Raw genomic sequence first — 20,076 nt, 5'->3', positions numbered from 1 at the left:
AAACACCAACTATACACACACCAACTGCACACACATGCACACACATACCAATACAGTGCACACACATACTAACTGCACACACATGCAAACACCAACTGTACACACACCAACTGCACACACATACCAATACAGTGCACACACATACTGCCAACTGCACACACATGCAAACATCAACAGTGTACACACACACACCCAGTAACACACAAATGCACACACATCAACAGCACACACACAGATGCACACACATACCAATACAGTGCACACACGCATACTGCCAACTGCACACACATGCAAACACCACCTGTACACACACCCAATAGCACACAAATGCACACACACCAACAGCACACACATACCAATACAGTGCATACTGCCAACTGCACACATATGCAAACACCAACAGTGCACACACACCGATACACATGCACACAACTGCATACATGCATACTGCCATTGCACACACATGCAAACACACCAACAGTCACAAGGGGCCTAGAGCCAGTGTCTCCACATGGGGATAGCAGGGTGAACCCCTGAGCATCCGGGGTTGGAGACCAGCACCACGTGTGCCGTGGCTGAAAACCAGGTGCGCACCAAGCACCACACAGAGCTCAGCTCCTCCATCAAAGTAACCCAGCCCCCTCCAGATCTCACAGTATAGGGTTGGCAGCAGAACCAGACACTGAGGGCAGGTGACCTCTGCCCAGGCCCCCCATTCCCCATGACAGTGAGGGAGAGGTGACCAGCAGCAGAGGTGGGACCAGCCCTTCCCTTGAAGCCCCCCGGGCCAGGAGAGGACAGCAGCTCCTCTACAAGCACTCTTGCAGCTCTGAGCGGCACAGAGCAGGAAAGGCAGCTCACAGAGCCACTTCCAGGCACCGACACCGTGAGGCTGCATTGCCTCCAGAGAGCAGGACTCAGCGCGTCCCGACCCCAGGGCACCAGGGCCAGGTTATTCCGGGATTTCGCGGTGCTGAGAACTTCGCAGAACAAAATCCCAGCAGCTGCCTGCACACTGAACGGAGGCGGCGCAATCTGCCCGATGAATTGAACTAATTACACACAAGCCACTCGGGTTTTGCTTCCTCCAGGAAACCTGCTCTCCCTCTTTAATATTCAGTATCGTCTCGTCACAGCCTGCAAGCCTCGCTCAAATTAGGGTGCAGCTGCAACCCAAACCCAAAATAAAATGCCCAAGCACGCAGCAGGGACACACGCCGCTCCAGATCCGCCGGCCCCGCCGCCGCGTCTGCACAGCCCGGCTGCTAGCAGGCAAAGAAGTCAGGGAAGAGGCTGTCCACCTCGTCCTTCAGGGCCAGGCCCGCACAGCTCACGTCCAAGCCCCACGGCTCCAGAGGGCTGTCCTGGAGCTTCTGGGAGCCGGGCTCAGGGTCCCGTAGGAAGCCTGGCTCTCCCTCATCTGGTGGGCTGCTCTCGGCTGGGGCCCACGCAGGGCCACTGCCTCCTCGGCCCTCCCGGGACCCTGGAGGCAAACAGGACACGTGAGCAGGGCAGGCAGGTGCTGTAGGGACCAGAGGCAGGCAGGTGGGGTCACAGGAGCAGGGCTGCCACCTCAGCCCGGCTGCCCTGCCCTGCCCTGCCCTGCCGTGTGGAGGCTATGAGGTGGGTGAGCTCACACCTAGAGACCCCAGACCCAGGACACCTGTTGGGCCAGAACCAGGAAGGGGCACCTCAACACGAAATCGTACACGGGGTGGACACATGCCATATCACAGTGCTCCGTGCCTTTGCCCACCAGCACGGGCTGGGCTACGGACCTCGCAGACATGGGGTCTACGGGAGAAATACAGGGCTCCACACACTGCCAGCTCACGCGCCGGCTCACACACATCACGCTCACTCACACACTCACGTTACCCATGACACTCGGACGAGGCCCAACAGCTAAGCCCCAACAGAGGAGAAGATGGGGGCTCAGACCCAGATCCTGGGACCCCGCGTCTCACACACACTGGGCCTGAGTCCAACTCCCCAGCTTACGGCAGGTGCTGATGCAGGAGACCCAGCCCCGGACCCAGGGCCCCACTCACCCGGCCACCAGCTGGGACTAGCGGCGGTCAGCAGGAAGGACGTCCCATCCTCCACATCAGACCCCAGCACAGACCTGGAGGTGAGGAGCCCTCCCTCAGTGGCCACAGGTGGGCCCAGGCCTTGAGCTCAGGGTAACACCTGGGCCCCAAGTCCTGCAAAGGCAGCTTCCAGTGCAAAGCTCTGGGCTCCGCTCCTGGAGGGCTCGGCCCTGCGCAGTGGGGAGCAGTGCAGAAGCCATGGCCGCCGAGGACACTGGCCAGCAGCTCTCCTGGCCCCCATCCGTCCTGCGGAGCATCCCTGCCTGTTTCCTTCCGGCCGCAGGCCCGCTTGCCTCGTCCCCTCTCCCCTCCCCCTCCCACACCCCAGCTGGTGTGCGCTCAGGAAACACAAACTCATTTAACTATCAGCCAAAACAAATGACAATTAGGATGACAAACGCGTTTCCAGAAACACACATTAGAAAGCCCCACAGCCAGGCTGGCTGGTCCTGCCCTGGGCTTCCGCCTGGGCCTCGGCCTCCCCCGCACAACAGAGGAGGCAGGTATGGAAGCTTCCCGATGCTGAGAAAGGGGGCCCAGGGCTGGGAGGCGGCGGGCGTGGCGGGGCAGGCTCAGGCACACACACACACGGCTCGCTCACGCACACACAGGCGTGCACACCACCTGGGCACTCACCCGCCCTCCTGCGCAGGCACGGGGGCCTCGTCGGCGGGCTCCCCCAGAGACGCAGCCTCCACAGCCAGGGGCCCAGCCTGGCCTGGCCAGCCAGGGGCCTCACTGCTCGTCACAGGCGAGGTCAGCTGCTGCGAGAACGGAGACCAGGACGAGGGTGGCCTCTCAGCCTTAGGAAGACTCAGGCCTGGGGGCCACGGCACTGGGCTGGAAGGTTCTGGAAGAGAAGTCAAGATGGGGGTCAGTCTTCCCTGCCCGGCCTCACAGGCCTCCCCTGAAGACCTCGTGACTCACGGGTTGGGTCCACTCACGCTGACCGAGCACCCACCCTGCTGCCTGCACCCTGCAGCAGGGACACGCGGGAGGAAGCCGAGAAGCAGGTGGCAGACAGGTAAATGGGAGGAGACGAACGCCCAAGGGGGAGTGCCCAATACCTGGGGGCCGAGGGCTTCCTAGAGGAGGTGCTGGCTTGGCCAGCTGCAAGGGGCTCGGATCGGGGGACCCTCTCAGCGCGACCTCCTGGACCTTGAGCTCTGCCCTCAGACCTGCTCCGGGCCCACATGCCTGGCTGGTGGGTTTCCGGAGTGCCCTGATGACCCCAGCACGGCCACCAGCCATGCCAACTGCATGACTACTTCTGGCCACAGCCACACTCACGGGCAGCCGAAAGGCACAGCCCTGCCCCTCATGGCACCTGGCAACTTCCAGGCACAAGCACAGAGGGGATCGAGGGGAGCTTGGTCATGAGAGGTGCCCTGTGGGGCCACCTGCAGAGGGACCAGAGCTCAGCTGTGGGTGGCATCAGGGACAAAGGCCCCGTGTGGCAGAGGAAACAGCTGGAAGGCCACAGGCCCCTGGCTCACCCCAATTACCACTCCCGCCGTGGGCGAGCAGCATAGGCAAAGGGGCAGATGGAGCACCCCAGGGAAACAGCAGGCCGTATCCAAAACACGCGCCAGCCAGACGGGAGGAGGAAGCAGGGCTGCAAAGCTGGACGGAGCGGCCAGGACAGGCTGAGTCCCTCCACGTCCCCAAGCTTCCCAAAGACCCAGGGACCCATGGAGTGACCAGGACAGGCTGAGTCCCTCCACGTCCCCAAGCTTCCCAAAGACCCAGGGACCCATGGAGTGACCAGGACAGGCTGAGTCCCTCCACATCCCCACGCTTCCCGAAGACCCAGGGACCCAGGGAGTGACCAGGACAGGCTGAGTCCCTCCACGTCCCCACGCTTCCCGAAGACCCAGGGACCCAGGGAACAGGAGCTGTGGGAGGCCCCGTCCGTGGGGCGCAGAGGCAGGTGAGGAAATGGACCCGCTCAGTCCTTCCCTTCCCTGGAGCACAGGGAGGTCAGGAGGCAGGACGGAGGGACCAGCCCAAAGGACTCTGGCTAGGACTCTCCCTTCCTCGAGCCACGCCTACCCCCCTCCGGAGACCACATTCCTCCTTCACACAAAAACCAGGGCCCTTCGAGGCCAGCCTTCAACAGGTGCGTCTCTCACTAACAGAAGCCCCCGGAGGAACTTCAAATCCCCTTTTTGAAAACAGCGTAAAGCACGGTCTGGCCCAGCTCCCCAGGCCCAGGGCACCCCAGATGCCTACCCAGGACTCACCTGGGAAGGAGGGCGGCCCACCCTGCACCTGGCACCGCCCCGACAGGACCTCACACTCATCTGTGCCCAGAGCCAGGCAGCTCTGCGGGTCCCACTGCCTGGAGGATACAAGGATATGGGGCAGGGGCTCTGGGCGCACAGGATGGGCTGATGCCGGATCCCGGGACCAACGATTTTCCAGAAGCACCTTCGAATCTGGGGTTCTAAAAAGAGCAACATGATGAAGATCCCGGGTCTGCGCCCCAAGCCCCCTGGGAAGGCTTCCCCCACCTACCCACCCCAGGAGCAGAGGGTTGGACCTGTCCCCAGGACACCCAAGGTACCACCTACCACTAGGCCAGCTTCTGCCTGGGGGCCCTGGGCCAGCCAAGCTCCACAGCTGCCTCCCCAATTTCTCTCTGCCCAGCTCCCCTGGTTCTAGATCCTTCCACAGCTTATCAGCCACCAGCCCTGTGCCCCAGCCCACTTTGGGGTAAAATGGTTACATTTAAATACAAGTTGCAGACAGTCCTTTAGCCTGGGAAGCTGTCATTCTGAAAACAACCAAATTATCTTGACCTCAGAAAACTCCCTTCCCGAAGCTGCCCACAGGGAGGGGTGCGACACCTCACAGACCACCTGCAAAGTGCCCGCATACGGGAGCAGGAGAGACTCCGCCCAGGCACCTCCCACCTCCACGCCAGCCCAGGCCCTCGAGTCCGCTGACCACGCTCCATTCCCGGAGCTCACCCATGTTGGTCACCTCTCACCTGACTGCCTGAGTCGGCAGGTCCCGGGGCAGGTCACCAGCTGCAGAGGCCACGCGAGGCCCCAGGCCGCACCCACCCGAGGACGTGCCAGGGGGCTTTGGGTCTGCTGCTCACAGGGTCACCCAGCCCTGCAGAGCTGGCCCCAGGAGACACTCACTCACCGAGCCCTGCGGGACGCTCCTGCCCCAGTGTCTGGCACACCTGCTGGAATCTGACTTGACATGGTGAACTGCAGAATGTTCTCCTGCAATGAGGGCCACATCTCCTTTGAGGAAGCAAGAGGTCAAAATTTAAACAAAGTTGTAAGCCAAGAACAGAGATAGTCCACTGGGAAGCACACGAGAAAGCGGGGCTGTGGCCAGATTGGCGCCCTGGGGCCTGGAGGGTCGCTGTAAGCTCAGTCCTTGCTTGGGACTGGGGGCGAGGGTGCAGGCTGACAACGAGGCTGAGGTCCCACCTCTGAGAGACCTCACCATTCCTGAATTAGGCCATGAACACCCAGGGGCCTCACCACAAACGCTGGGACCCTGATCTTACAGATACCAAGACAGCTTCATTCCCCAAGTGGGTCCTCAGCCCTGGCACTCCCGGGGTCAGCTGGAGCCCCCAGGGCTTTGGAGAGGACATAGGAGCCTCTCTTGGGGATGTGCAGAGAAATGATCTAGGGGTGCTCAGCCAGGGAGGATCAGGGGACCCCCGACTCTCCCCAGAACTGGCACAGAGCGTCAGGGCAGCCCATCAGTGAACAGGACTCAGGCGCATGAAGGCTGGAAAGCTTGCTCCTTTCCAGAGAGTAATGACAGGCAGGGCCTGAACAAATGAGGACGTGCCCTGCTGAAAACATGACCTGCCCTCGCCGTGGAGGCCAAGGGAGCCGGGGACGGCAGGGGACGTGCTGCCTGCAGGGTGGTGAGATGTCCGGTCACCACGACACCGGAGGACTGACCACGTCCACCCTTACAACTCACAGCGTGCCTCTCCTGGCCGTGCCCCAGGGCGCTGGCAAGCCGCAGAAACTGCACAGACATCTCCAGGACCGAGGCCATGTCCTCCCGCCGGCCATCGAACTGGGGCAGCAGGGCTCGCAGGCGCTCACAGCTCGAGGAGATCCGCTTCCTGCTTCCAGTCAAGAAACAAACAGCTCTGGGCCCTCCAGCCTCCAGCAGAACAGACAGCAAGCTCTAGAACCTACCAGAGAGACCCTGGGGGCTCGTCAGGCAGAGGAGACCACTGGGCCCCCGAGACAGGACCACAGAGGGGCTGCCCCTGTGGTCTGAAGCCCCCAGATCCACATCAGAGCATAGCCTGAGCCTGACCCCTGGGCCCCAGCGACAGGCCGTCCAGCCCAGGCCCAAGCCATGGCTGCTTTGCAGTATGGAGAGGACAGGGAGGGTCACAGGGGCACAGCTTCCGGAGCAAGGCGGGGCTGCAGGATGTCCCCCAGCGCGGCTTTTCTGGGTGACTTAGAGGTGTACAGCCCATCCTTCCACTGGGCACACGCCACGAGCCCCTCCCAGCAGCCTGACACCTGCTGGCAGTCACAAAACTAACCTCACCCGCTCCACCCGTTTACAGCGCCCCGACCCGGGGAGGCACCAGCCACTCACCTGCGCTCCCTCTCGCTGATAACGTTCCGTGGGAGGCAGGAGCTGGGACCCTCAGTCGCCAGAGGGGCCCTGAGCGGGCCAGAGCCCTGGGCCAAGTCCTCGCAGCAAGAGAGAGCACCAGAAAGGGAGGAGCCGCTGCCGAGAGAGCCAAGAGCACCGGGCTCTGAGAACCCCAGAAAACGCCACCGGGAGCCCCAGATACCGCAGTGGGCGTCTTTGGGGTGCGGGTGGAGGCCAAGACCTGGGTCACGTAGGGACACGGCCCAGCCCTCTCTGCACTGCTTCCCCTCCCCCAGGGTCCAGGGTTTTGCCCCAGTGGGGCCAGGAGGGGTGGAGACCGCCGACTTGCTGAAGCACCCCTGGGTACAGGCCTTAAGCCCCCACACCCTTGGCCCCCAGCCTAATTCCTCACTTGCATCCCCCAACAGTGGGGACTCCAGAGACCTTCGGGTCTGGCTCGGGGCACGGGGACGCCATGACCTTGCAGCTGCAGAGAGACCCCAGTGCACGGCTCCTTCCGCCCGCCAGCCCCGCCCCAGCCCCGCCCCCTCACGTGTGCTCTGCCCATCTGCCACGTGCTTTCCACCCAGCCCGCCCCCACTCCCCGACTCGCGCTCCACCTCCACCCCTCAGCGCATGCGCTCTAGCCCTCCCCTCGCATGCAGCCTCGGGCCCACGTGACCCCTGTTCCTTCACAGAAGGTGCTGGAAAGCGACTCAGAAGGTCTACCCACACCAAGCCCCGTGGAACGCGGGAGGAAGGGCCCCAGCCCAGGTAGGCCTGCCTCCGCTCTTACTTTCCCCGGGATCTCGGGTGCCCCTGGCACTTTGGAGACACCGGCCCTGCCTTAGGAGCCCAGCGTCTCGTGGGAGTGGGCGGGCTGGCCTGAGCTGTTCAGCCCAGGCCTGTGGGACCCTGGGACTGGGAGGGGTAGGGATATCCGCCTGTCCCCCAGGTCGCCCACGCTTGCCCTTCCCCCAAATCTAGTCACCTTGCGGGGTGCTGCGCCTCAGAGTACCGTCACCATCCACCCTGCTGCGTCTCCCAGAGCCGGGGGCATCCTGTCCCCACCCCAGGTGCGCCCTTCTTCCAGCTCAGCTCTAGGGGGCACGCTCAGAGCCGTCTGTCCCTTTCCCCCCCGGCCCTGCCCAGGCGGCCCCAGCTCAACCCCCTCACATTCTCAGCAGGTTTCTCGGGGGTCGCGGGGTCCCTCCAAATTAAGAAAGCTCCGGCGCTGGGTCTCTGCTCACCTCCCCACTGAACTCAGGGAGCCGCCCTGCGCTGGGCTTGAGTCACCCGATAAATGCTTGCCGGAGGACGATGGAGGGAAGGGGGAGATGGAGACGCCTCCTTTCCTCTTTTTACAGAAGTGGGTCTCCTCGGGGAAGCAGAGGGGACGAGGGTGGGGTGTGAGGCTGGCCTGCAGTTTGGAGGACGTCCCTGGCTGGGCCCGTAGCTGGAAGAGGTGGGTGGGCCGCAGGGCCTCTGCTCCTGAGGGGGGCGGCAAGATGGAGCGCGGGCAGGTGCCGCCACAGAGGGGGTGTCTGCCTGGGGTGCCCCAGTCTCCTGTGGAGAAGGCAGGGTCTGGGCCTCAGGCTGGCATCCTGGATTTGGGGCCAAGGTGGGGTGAAGGGTGTTTGGAGCACCACCAGGGCCCGAGCGGAGGCACGTTACGGGTGATGTAAGGGGGTCTGTCCATCCCTACTCAGCCTGGCCACGGCTGCAAGTCAGACATGGATGAGGGCCGGGCTGGAGAGGAGGCAAAAGCCTTCGGGGAGCTGGGCCCTCTCCGGGGTCTGCTCCTGATGGGGGAAGGTGGACGGGCTGGCGATCTGGGGCTCCTCAGTGGCAGAGTGGGGCCAAGTTTTTGTTTCCATAAAGGCCTCGAATGTGATCGAACTTTCGACTCTCCTGCTGCTGAGAACACGTGTAATTACTGCTAATCAGTCACAGATGCAGGCGGCGCGTCCTCTCAGCGGCGGTGTTTCTGAGCTCCCCAGGCAGGAGGGCAGTGGCAGAAAGGCCAATTCTGGCCCCGGCGGCACCTGCCCAGGGGTGGTGGGACCAGCTGCGGCCCCGCCTCTCTCGGGAACTGAGGAAAAACCCCCAAGATGCCGGAGAGCTGGGTGGCGGCGGCACAGGCTGAACCTCTTCCGGCGACCTCCCCGACTGTCCCCTCCCACCCCAAACCATCCGTGTTCGCCTTGCTGCCTCCTGGAGAAACAGGGAAGGACCCTCCAGAGAGACACTGGGAGGCCAGGGACGGCGAAGTCTGCGCCATGCGCCCTCCAAAGGGACCTGGCCTCCCCCTGCTCCTCGTGGCCACAGTCCTGGCTTAGTGAGGGGCCTGGTCCGCGCTACAGACCAACAAAGCTCTGAGGACAGACGTCGCAGCTCCCCAGAGGCCGTCTGAGCTAGCGTGACGCATGTGCCACAGCGTGAGCACGTGCGCGGAAAGGGGGCCCGCAGGGGGACCCTCTGCTTCCCGGTCGTTGGGCTACAGCGTCTGAAGTTGGGGCCCCTTCTCACCCGTCTAAAGGGGTTGTGTGCGCCCGTGCGGCTGAGAGCACAGGGCGGGGTGCAGTCACCCCCTCCCCAGCCAAGCCCAAGGTGTGGTGCCCACCGATGGAAGCTGCAGCCGGCGGGGTGGGGGTGTCGACCAGGGCAGAGCAGCACGTGCGGAGGTGCTGACGGTCCCAGGCTTGGTGGGCAGAAGCTGGCGGTCAGAGGTCAGAGCCGCGCGTGTGTGTTTGCTGCCCGCAAAGGACCCTGAGCCCCCTGTGCCCCCGCCCACCACGGAGCCCTCCCAAGGGTGTGGGGCCTGGCTTCCAGCCATGAACGAACCCCGATCTCTTCGCCGGGAGTTTGGAGGGCTCTGAGGGCCGCGGTGGGGGCCGGTCCCTGCAGCCCCCGCCCCGTCCCAGCCTGGTCTGGAGCCGCCGCGGGTCCCCACGCAGCCGACAGGGGGCGCGCGCGAGCAGAAGCCGGAACCCGAGCCTGGAACCGGCGCCTGGAACCGGCTTTCCCTGCACCCCGCGTGCTCATCTGCGAGGAAGGAAAAAAAGGGTTTTCAGGGCAAAGCGAGGGGAGAAGGTGGCGGGTCCGAGCTGCCGGGCGCATGCCACTCCCCAACGGGGCGCAAAGCCCAGAGGGCGTCTACCGGGGGCGCATGGCGGGGGCTGTACCAACCGGACCTTCGAGTTCGACGACGGCCGATGTGCCCCCAGGGACCGTCCGTTGCGCCCTCCCCACGCGGAGGCCCCGGTCTAACCAGCGCCAGCCCCGTGAAGACCCCCCAAGTTCCCCCTCAGGCTCCCACACCCTCCAGGATTCCCCATTCCCAGGACCGTCCAACTCCCCCAGGACCCGCGAGCACCCTCCCTGACTACAGCGGGGAACACGGGCGCCCCTCAGGGTGGGCCTCGCTTTCCCTAACAACCAGCAGGTGCCCGGGCAGCAGCGTCCGTCCCCATCTGTCCTCGACCTGGCGAGAAGGTGAGGGTAGTGGCCCTGGCTGGATGAGGGTCCTGAGCATCTCCCAGGTGGAGGGAGTGGCAGGGAGGCTGGAGGCGGTGCAGGGCGTTCCACCCCGCCCCCAGCCCCTTCCCTCACCCCTGCCTGGGGAGGAAGTTTCCATCCCTCCTGTGTGGGGTGCCCGGCGAGGTCACCTCACACAGTAAGGGGTTTCCAGGGCAGCCCTTCCGAGGAAGAGCCCCCCCACCGGAAGTGGGCTAAGTGGCTATCACATGCGAGCGGGAGTCCTGGGTTCTGGTCACTTGGTGATGTCTGGCTGGTCATTCCTCTTTCCCCGCTGGCCCATCCCTGGGAGGAGAGGGTCAACTGAGGGCATTCAGGTGACCTTGAGCCAGCCATTCCCTGTGCACGTGGCTCCTACCCACCCAGTGACAGCAGCCGAGTGGACAGTCCCGAGGGGAGGTTGCCCAGGGTCCTGGTCCCCCATCCTCCCCATAACCCCTCGGCCCTTGAAGACGGGCAGCCTGCTCCTCACCCTGTGCCCAGAGCCAGACTCCAGGGGACCCTGGGCAGAGATGGTCACTGTCTTGGGTGAGCCCTCCCAGCAGGACAGAGCCCTTTCTTCTGGGTCCTGGCCAGTCTCAGCCTGTCCTAAGGCCAGAGAAGAGAGTGGATGATCACATCTGGGAGCAGGAGGCCAGGTGCTGCTGCCCATTTGTTTGTCTCATGGAACATGTGTAAAATGAGCAGGTGGGGCGGATGGTCTTTAATGTCTGCCTCTGGTGAGGGACCAGGCTCGAGAGAAGGTCCCAGCATCAAGAGGGAGGCACAGCACCCGCCTGGCCCCCATGGGAGTCCAGTGTGCAGCGTGGGTGAGGAGCAGGTGCTCTGAGGGTGGACGGAGACTTGGCGATGTCCTTGGGAAGTGGGCACAGCCTGGATCTGCTCTAAGGGGCCATGTGGGGGATGTCTGTCAGGCACAGAGAAAATGACCCAAGGGGGTCCTGGATTGCTCTCATCTTTATGGGCTGGCCGGCCCTGCCGTCTCCCTCCCCAGCCTGGTGTTGCCCTCCCTGGCCGTTCTGCTCGAGTTTATCACCTGCCCTCCTGGGACTGCCCTGCTCCAGGTGAGGTGGCAGGACTGTGCCCTCAGTGTCCGGCCTTCAGCTCTAGGCATCATTGGCTGGGTCCTTCCAGACACTTGTGTCTCCCAACCAGCCCTGCCCACCCACCCAGGACAGCTCCTCCCGCCAGACGGAGCTGGCCTCCATCCCAACAGATTCCCCGTCACACTGCAGGCAGAGCAGCTGCCAGCACTGGGGGGATGTCAGGCGGGCCAGCGGGGAGCCCTTCAGGGAGAATTGGGCTTGATGAGGGACCAGGACTCGGACTCGGCTGGGCTGGGTGAGAGGGAAGCTGAGCTCCAGGTGAAGCCAGGGCAGGTGGGCCAGGCAGAAGGAAGAGCCTCAGTACTGCCGGGTGGGTGGGGGAGGTGAGGCGCAGGGCAGCAGCATGGTCAGAACCCCGGCCCTGGAGCCCTGTGGCCTGGTCGGGTGGGTGGTGGAGCTCTGTGGGGCAGGTTTCCACACCAGGTCTCCTGGGGAGGTGGGACGCCGGGCAGCACAACCTTCAGAACCCCGGCCCTGGAGCCCTGTGGCCTGGTCGGGTGGGTGGTGGAGCTCTGTGGGGCAGGTTTCCACACCAGGTCTCCTGGGGAGGTGGGGCGCCGGGCAGCACAACCTTCAGAACCCTGGCCCTGGAGCCCCGTGGCCTTGGTGCTGGGCTTTGAGCAGTCCTCTGTCTTTCCTGGGTGCTGGAGGATGCCAGCCTTGGTGCTGTGGTTCAGAGTGGGGGCAGGAGGTGCTGGGACACCCCTCCCCACTCCAGTGCCCCAGCGCCAACCCCCAGCTCCATCCCAGTCTCACCCCAGAGTCAGTCCTGAGGCTACAAGGCTGGAAGGTGGGGCTACAGTTTACTGGAGTCTTAACTGGCCTCCAGTCTCTGTGCTCCCATCCCCGTGCCATGGAGTCCCAGGCCCTCAGCCACCTCTTCACAGGCCCTGGAGATGACAGCTTTTGTAGGAGAGGGAGGGGCCGGTGGCCCTGGTGCCCCCAGAGTTGGCAAGTGCCCACCCCTATCCAGTGCACTTCCCATCAGAGCCCCAGCCAGGCCCTTCCTGGAACCAGTTCCCAGCAGCCCTGCTCCAGGGCAGGTCTGGGACCATCCTGGCCCTGAGGGGATCAGGCCCTGGCATCGTGCCAGGGCACATGCCTAGCCCAAGGTCCCAGCCAGCCCTCCAGGCCCATATTAGGGAGCAGTGCCTTCGGCAGCAGGAAGTAGCTCAGGCCCTATGGGAAAGGTTTGAGGACCCAAGGTACCGCCCAGCACTGGCTGGCAGGAGGGACGGCTCGGGCCACGGGGATCTCAGGAGTCTGCTGTGGCCCCTCGGTGGCTACAGCAGCAGCTCAGGAAGACAGAGGTGAGTAAGAAGGGAGTGGGCGGGTTGCCCACGAGGGCCTTCGCTTCTGTCTCCGTGGCTGGCCTGGGTGTGGGCTGTGTCCTCGCACCGCCCGCCTGAGTATGCTGGTCTGGTTCTGCCACTGCGTGGGGAGCTCTTGATTAGCGCAGAAAGTTACTCGGATGAGCTTGGAGTAGCAGCAGGGGGCCTTCGTGGGGCCATCTCATGCCTTTGGAGGGCGTTGGGGGGTGTCTCGGGCTCTCCCCTGAGGCTTCTTGTCCTGCTACCCAGGGATGCCAACTTGCAGGCTCTGCCCAGGCGCTGCTGGCCCTCGGGGGTGGCGTCTCTCTGTCTTCCATAAACAATCCCAGGGTTCTCTGCAACAGAAAAGTTTGTCCAAGTGTGTCCCAGCCCCTTATGGGTGAAGGAGGCTGACAGGGCATCGTGTACCCCTCACCCCCGAACACAAGTTCTGCATATGCCTGTGCACACGTGAGCATGTGTGTGAGGGCCGGAGGAGGATGTGTGGGGCCCGCCAGCCAGCCTGTGTGACCTTTAAGTCACCAGCCATGAGTCTAGGGAAAGGTAGGCTGGGCTCAGCATGCACAGGTTAGGTGGCTGGGTGCCAAGCCCCGGTTAAATGGGCATCTTTCAAAGGTGTCTCGGGACCTTTCCCAGCTGCGTGTGGATACGGTCACCCACATTCACCCAGATCTGCTTCTACCTGTGGAACTCGGAGGTGAGCCAGCCGGGCTGGAACTGAGGCCAGGCTGCTATCGGCCCGGGGAGGTGAGACCAGAGCTAGCAGCTGGCAAGTGTAAAAGGTTTGCAGGGGACAGTGGCAGGCAGAGGCGGCCAAATTCCTGGGGTGGGTCTCTGGGAAGGCCCTTCTTGAGAGGGGCAGAAGATCAGGGGCAGAAGACAGGGAGGTGGGAGCGGGGGTGGCCTCACTGGAGCAGAGGGCGGGGGGCATCAGGAGATGGAGGGCATTGCAGGACCAGGGACTGGACTGGCACAGGATGGGCACCCAGGGAGGAGCAGAGGGCCTGGAGGAACCCTGGGAGCTGTGTCTGTGAGGGTAGTCCATCCCAGGACTGAGATACAGCAGTTGTGTGAGCTCTGGTGGGTCATTTCACCTCTCCGGGCCTCAGTTTCCTCATCTGTAGAGTAGGAGCGCTAGCACATACCTGACAAGGTTGTGTTGAGATCTTACGGGCAGCACACATGCGGTGTTTACAAAGCTATGTTGGTGTCGGGAGCTTCCACGGGAGCCAGTTGGTCTTCGCTTTGTCATGCTCCAGCCAGCATGGACACATCGGAGCTAAGCATTTGTCCAGTAACTTCTTGGAGACGGGTTCTTAAGAGTGGAATTTCCTGGTTGAAGGATTCCCACAGTGTTAAGACATTTGCCACATGGTCCCCCTCACACCAGTGCAAGGTGCAGCATGTGCCAGCTGCCACTGTCTCCTCCTTGGCACTGTCCCTCTGGGGCACCTGTGTCCTGCCAGGCACCACTCAGGCCTTGGAGGCTGAGACACAGCTGGCCCCTTGGTGCCCAGGAAAAGCACCCAGACCTCCTCCTTTGTAGCCACTCTGGGGCACTCCACAGCAGGGGCAGAGGGGGCTTCCTTCTGCTTGTGCCCCCCTCCAGGGGCCAGAAGTAGGACCTCGTGCTTCACAGGTACCAAGAATGCTTTCCCCTGGGGCAGACTCAAGCTGTGGCAGGCAGCCAGGGCTCAGAGCACCAGGTGCATGGCTCTCCGGCAGATTTTCCTGACTCCCAGCCACATTGAAGGAGGGGGCTGGGCTGGGGCAAGGATTGGGAGCACCAGTGAGTTGGTCATTTTCTGAGCATGGTGGCAGCTCAGGGTGTGGACTGCTAGATGGATCAGGGGCTCTGTGCCTCGGTCTCCCTAAAGCAGCCCAAACCTCCTGGAGTTAATGGGTGCTGAGGAAGTGGAAGCCCCACTTGTGCCTCAGTTTCCAGATGAGTCCCCAGGCCAGGCTCAGTGGGTCATGCCTGTGATCTCAGTGCTTTTGGAGACTAAGGTGGGAGGATCATTTGAGACCAGGAGTTCGAGACCAACCTAAGCACATAGCAAGACCTTGTCTCTACAGAAAACAGGTGCTCAGCATGGTCAGCACAGGGAGTTGGCACAGCTCTCCGGGGGAATGAGCGGGGGCATGGGAGTGCCTTCACAGCTGTGGGAGTGGGCTTCTCCAGGTGCAGCCCCCACCCTGGCCTCCCCACCCTCAGGCTGTCATCCTAGCAGGGCTGTCCCTAAGGTCCCCTGCCAGCTCCGGGCTGTGCTCCTTGCTGGGATCACCCCTGCCCCCAGCAGCCAGCTCAGCTTGGGGGACTGATGGCTGACATGGGTGTAGCCACCAGGCACCTCCCAGCAGCCGCAGCATGGCCGTGGGCATCTGCAGCTGGAGAACGGGGTGTGGCTTGTGGGAAGGACCAGCCAAGGGTCCCAGGCACCCAGGGGGCGAGTGCTGGACCCTGAGATGGACTTGCTGCCTGGCACTGAGTGACCGGCTCACTGCTGCCGGCTGCAGGGGGTGGGGGCAGCAGAGGAGCTCACTTGGTGTCTGGCCCAAGCCCAGGACAGACCGGGGATGGGAGCTGCAGTTTCCTCATGACCTCTGCCTCCCCAACAACCTTGGGCATGGGTCCAGGGGTGATGGCCCCACAGCCTCGTCTGAGGCCCCTGTGTCCACTGTGCTGCTGGCCCTGCCGCTTCCCTCCAGGCTGGGTGAAGCTGCTCTGAAGTCCATCTGGATAAATCTACAGCTTGATTTCAGCTCATCCACGTGTTCTGAGCTTTGGGTCTTAAAGCATCTCAGGAGATGGTGCTGAGCAGCCACCCTCAAACGGGCAAGAAGCCCCTCCCCTAAAGAGGGACATCACCCAGGACACTTGCCTGCCGAGCTGCCTGGGCACCTTCAGCAGCTCTGACTTTTTAATCATTGTGCAAAGGCAGCATTGAATTTTTCTGCCATGGTCAGCAAAGAGGTTCTGCAGCTCTGCACTTGCTGGGCATGAAGCCCAGCACTCAAACGCCCCCACCACAGTGATGCTGTGCCTGCCTTGGGGACTCTCCTGGACGCTGGGTAGGGATGCACACACGCATCCATGCACGTGCACACATACACCCACAGCCATGTGTGCATACATGCACATTGTACGTACATGCATGCAAACCCAGCCACACGTGCACATAGTTGTACACATGCCGGTGCACACGCATGCTCAGTATGCTGGTCTGGTTCCACCACTGCATGGGAGCTCTTGATTAGCGCAGAAAGTTACTCAGACGAGCTTGGAGTAGCAGCAGGGGGGCCTTGCATGGGGCCATCTCATGCCTTTGGACGTCATGCACGTCAGCATGCACGTGCGTATTTACATGCTCACATGTGCACACGTGTGCTCATTTACATGCACGTCAGCATGTGTGGGTTTACATGCTTACATGTTCACAGTGCTCATTTACATGTGCATGTGCGTATTTACATGGTTACATGTGCACATGTGTGCTCATCTCCCTCCTGCCTGACTTCTCTGTCAAACATGGCTCACCCAGCTCCTGAAAATTTTGAACTGAGTGTGAACAAGAATGTATTTTAAGAGAGAAAGCTCATTCCCTTAGCCAAAGACAGTCACAGTCTTTCGTTGTTGTTTATTGAGACGGAGTCTAGCTCTGTCACCCAGGCTGGAGTGCAGTGGCACAGTCATGGCTCACTGCAGCCTCCACCTCATGGGCTCAAGTGATCCTCCCACTTCAGCCTCCTGAGTAGTTGGGACTACAGGTGCCATGCCTGGCTAACTTCTGTATTTTTTGTAGAAGCAGGGTTTTGCCATGCTGCCCAGGCAGATCTTGAGCTCCTGGGCTCAAGCGATTTGCCCAACTCGGCCTCCCAGAGTGCTGGGCTTACTGGCGTGAGGTACCATGCTGGGCCACAAGCAATCTTAAAAGAAGTCTTTGCCAGGAAGTACGTCTTTTCCTCTCCTGAGAGGCAGGCTCCCTGCCGGTTTCTGAGCCCCAGCCGGGGCAGAAATAAGGGCCTGGTGAAGCTGGAGTTTGGGGAGGGAGTCTTTAGCCCTTAGCTGTTCCGTTTCCATAATACATGTCATGCATGTTATATTCCCTTTGCAAGGCACAAAGGATGAGGCACTGCCCTAGAACCCCGCCCTGCCTCCAGCACGGTGGCTGCCAGTGTGTGAGGACAGTGTCTGTACATCACCTACGAGCTGGGTGCCCAGAGAAACCCACCTCTTGTCTAGGGTTCTGTGGAAAGAGGTTGTGTTTCGTTAAATGGGGTCCATTAAATGTCATTCTGCATGTGTAGCGATGCACCCAGCAGGCTCACAGGGACCGTGCACACACACACACACACAGCAGCCCTGGCTGTAGCTGTCAGTCCCTCCTGAATTCACGGACGTGCAGGCTGCTTGCAGTGTTCACCTTCATTCATGAGGCCATAAGAAAACCCATGCCTGGGCTGCCTCGGACACAGATCGAGGATGTCCCCAGGTAGAGGTTCCAAGTTGGAGAGGACCCACGATTCCTGCGTAATTAGTCCCGTGCTCCCAGCCTGAGGGACACTCCACAAGAGCCCCAGCTTGCAGGGCCTCCAGATGCTCCCCGTTCTCCAGCACAGCCGGTCGCTGTCCAGCTCTGCGTGTCTCGAATCGCCAGCGAGGTGGCTTGGTCTTCAACCACGAGCTCTTGTCCTCTCCTCTTCTTTGAACCTCACTCATCCATCCTTTGAGTTGTTTTTTTTTTTTTTTTTCTTTTTTGAGATGGAATCTCACTCTGTTGCCCAGGCTGGAGTGCAGTGGCACCATCTCGGCTCACTGCAACCTCCGCCTCACAGGTTCAAGTGACGGGTTCAAGCGATTGTCCTGCCTCAGTTTCCCAAGTAGCTGGGATTAGAGGTATGTGCCACCACATCCAGCTAATTACCGCATTTTTAGTAGAGACAGGGTTTCACCATGTTGGCCAGGTTGGTCTCGGACTCCTTACCCCGGGTGATCCACCCACCTCAGCCTCCCAAAGTGCTGGGATGACAGGCGTGAGCTGCCGCACCCAGCCGTGTTTTCTGCCGGACTGTTTTCCTTCCCGCGGGACCTGTGGGCACCAGCTGTGTTCTGACGGCATTATTACCGCTGCAGATACGTTCTTCCTGTGGGTCGCTTGTTCCTTCCGATACCAGTCATGTCTTTTGCTAAACAGCAGTGTTTCATGCAGATGGAGAAGCATTTATACATACTCCTCTCGGAATAGATGCTGTTTGGTTTTTGTATATTAAATAAAAGGCCTTTCAGCTCTAAACACTTTTCCCTGTATTCTTTTTTTCATCTTGTCCTTGGTTTGGGGCTGCAGCGTGGAGTCTAATCGTATTTTATCCAACAGAAGGCACGTTGCATAACGTAGGCTGGAGCCAGCCCTCCCGAGGCAAGGGGACAAGTGATAAGCAAGGATGAATAAGGAGCAAGGTTAGGTGCGCTTCTGGAGTTCTCCAGCCTCCATTTCTCCGTCAGCACGACGGGGAGGATGTCGTCCCTCCTGGTATTTGCGACCACTACCTGAGGCAGGACGGGTGGAGCTGCATCCATCCCAGTACCATAGGGCCGAGGAGTGCCCCCTGCCTCCTTTCCCGAGCCTGGATTACAACGTGGGCTTCAAGCAGTCAAGGCGTTCTGCTGTGTCTCAGCCCTCTGTCTGCTCTTGGGCCAGATCCCAGAGCGTCAGCTGCTGTGGCTGTGAATGGGTGCTGGCAGCGGAAGACGGGGGCCCTGTTCCTCCTTTCAACTCTGCCTGTTCTTGCACATGTACTCTTCAGGATTAATTTTTGAAACAATTCATGAATTCTGAGAAAATCGTGATGCGCTCTTGATCGGTGTCGATTCCCTTTGTCCGTGTGTTTGGAGAAGGGACTGTTGGACCCTCGGGAAGAAGACCCCCGTCTCCCGCTAGCGACAGCTTCCAGTCCATCTCGGGAATGCCGCATGCTCTGTGGGGTTGGGGCTCCCGCAGCCGCTGTGAGCAGGACTTTCTCCTGGTGGCTCTCTGCTGTTGCTCCCTGTGATGCTCCTGGGTCGGCTGCCTTACTGGGTTCCATATTTGCTCTAATAGGTTTTCACTTAATTCCTCTTTTACTGGGTTTTCCAGTAAATGATCGTGCCAGCTCCACACAGCCCCATTTCTTCTTTCCCACGACTCCTTCCTTGTACCCTCTTTCTCGCAGCAGTGCACAGATGAGGCCTCCATTGTGGTGGCACGGGCAGCCTCGAGTTCCCACTGGAACGGAGTGCCTGGGGCCTTTGGCGGGAGAAGCTTGTTTTTGAGCACTTTGTTATACAGTCCTGGCTCCATGGCCACCGGGGACAGAGGTGGGGGGCACTCCCGGCTGTCAGAAGAGCCCCCCCAGCTGCCCAAAGGCAGCACAGCCCGAGGTGAAGCGGACCCGGCCCCCACCCCAGCGCCTCTGCTGGGACCTCAGTGACGCTCCTTGGGCTCTGGGAGCCACTTGTCCTCGCCTGGCATTAGGGATGGGGACTGTCCTGGCCTCTGGGAACTGTTCTTAGGATTCCATGCCACCACCTGGCTTGCCAGGGTGTCTGGCATGCAGCTGGCTCTCAGTCCATGGCAGTTGGCGCTGCACACAGCTGCCGGGCCACCCTCTGACAGGGTTGTCAGGGTCGGTGCACGTGACTGTGTGTGCACCAAACAGCTGACGGGCTTCCTATGGCAGTGCCCGGGTGTGGACCGCCTTATTCATTCTTGGCCTCTCCAGCTGGATTCCAAAAGTCAGCGTCCCAAGCCTGAGCTCCCTGATGGGCCTCAGCTGAGCCAGAGCGGGCACGCTGGGTACCTGCCACAGCCCGGATCATCCCGTCACACAGCCGTTGTCCATGAGGGCTCAGCCACACTGCTGCTGCCACCCTACACCTGCTGTGTCATAAGCGCTCACGTGCAGGCCCGCACCAAGTGCCTCAGGCTGGCTGTCCGGTTACATCTCCTCAGTCGCCCTGTAAGGAAACAAGCATCAGCAGATCTTCCACTCGTGAGGAAACAGGCTTGGAGAGGTGAAGCAACTCGGGGGGGCTGCCCAGCCAGGACTTAGGGACCAGAACTGAGCCCCGCTCATGTCAGCTCATTCTTGCCATTCCCTGGGCCTGTGGGGTGTGTGCTGACAGCCCAGAGAGTCCCCAGGAGGAGCAGGGAGTGCTCCATGCCGAGCCCCTGGGCTGCCCCGGCCTTGCCTAAGGGTATATGCTCTGTCCCATCAGCTCGGCCCTGGCTCCAGGGGGGGTGTGAGTCTCACAGGCTGAGCTCCACACCTTGTCCAGAGAGTGGTGTAAGGGCTGGGAAGATGGACACCTTCCTTAAGCCACCAAACCACAGAATTCTTACGGAAAGTGGCAACTCTTTGGCACAGCCGTCACTT

The 20,076-nt window shown here is 61.4% G+C and overlaps 1 protein-coding gene and 1 long non-coding RNA gene across 2 annotated transcripts; both read right to left on the bottom strand.

Moving 5' to 3' along the window:
* Nucleotides 1-1,265: 1,265 nt before the first annotated feature.
* On the bottom strand, nucleotides 1,266-7,172 carry SOHLH1 (spermatogenesis and oogenesis specific basic helix-loop-helix 1). Its single transcript, XM_012445146.3, has 8 exons — nucleotides 7,102-7,172; nucleotides 6,690-6,824; nucleotides 6,049-6,198; nucleotides 5,244-5,363; nucleotides 4,334-4,536; nucleotides 2,727-2,940; nucleotides 2,052-2,125; nucleotides 1,266-1,483 (listed from the first exon to the last, which is right to left on the bottom strand). The coding sequence occupies exons 1-8, from the start codon at nucleotides 7,164-7,166 to the stop codon at nucleotides 1,266-1,268; spliced, it is 1,179 nt and encodes a 392-aa protein (XP_012300569.1). The 5' UTR covers nucleotides 7,167-7,172.
* A 5,117-nt stretch (nucleotides 7,173-12,289) lies between these two features.
* Nucleotides 12,290-19,049, bottom strand: LOC105712259 (uncharacterized). Its single transcript, XR_001106277.3, has 3 exons — nucleotides 16,896-19,049; nucleotides 13,809-13,995; nucleotides 12,290-12,998 (listed from the first exon to the last, which is right to left on the bottom strand). It is a non-coding gene; the product is annotated as an uncharacterized LOC105712259 (long non-coding RNA).
* Nucleotides 19,050-20,076: the final 1,027 nt, after the last annotated feature.

This window comes from Aotus nancymaae, unplaced genomic scaffold, assembly GCF_030222135.1.
Source record: "Aotus nancymaae isolate 86718 unplaced genomic scaffold, 86718_ANA_hifiasm-v0.15.2.pri h1tg000063l, whole genome shotgun sequence".
Classification (NCBI taxonomy): domain Eukaryota; kingdom Metazoa; phylum Chordata; class Mammalia; order Primates; family Aotidae; genus Aotus; species Aotus nancymaae.
This window is presented reverse-complemented; position numbering and strand designations above follow the sequence as displayed.

Excerpts from the sequence above, each read along its gene's own strand:
- SOHLH1 (XM_012445146.3), bottom strand. The coding sequence starts at position 7,166 with ATGGCGTCCCCGTGCCCCGAGCCAGACCCGAAGGTCTCTGGAGTCCCC. Across the intron at positions 5,364-6,048 it reads GGCCAGGAGAGGCACGCTGT|TCTTGCTTCCTCAAAGGAGA; the intron begins GAGTTGTAAGGG and ends TAAATTTTGACC. Across the intron at positions 4,537-5,243 it reads GGAGCGTCCCGCAGGGCTCG|AACCCCAGATTCGAAGGTGC; the intron begins GTGAGTGAGTGT and ends TGCTCTTTTTAG.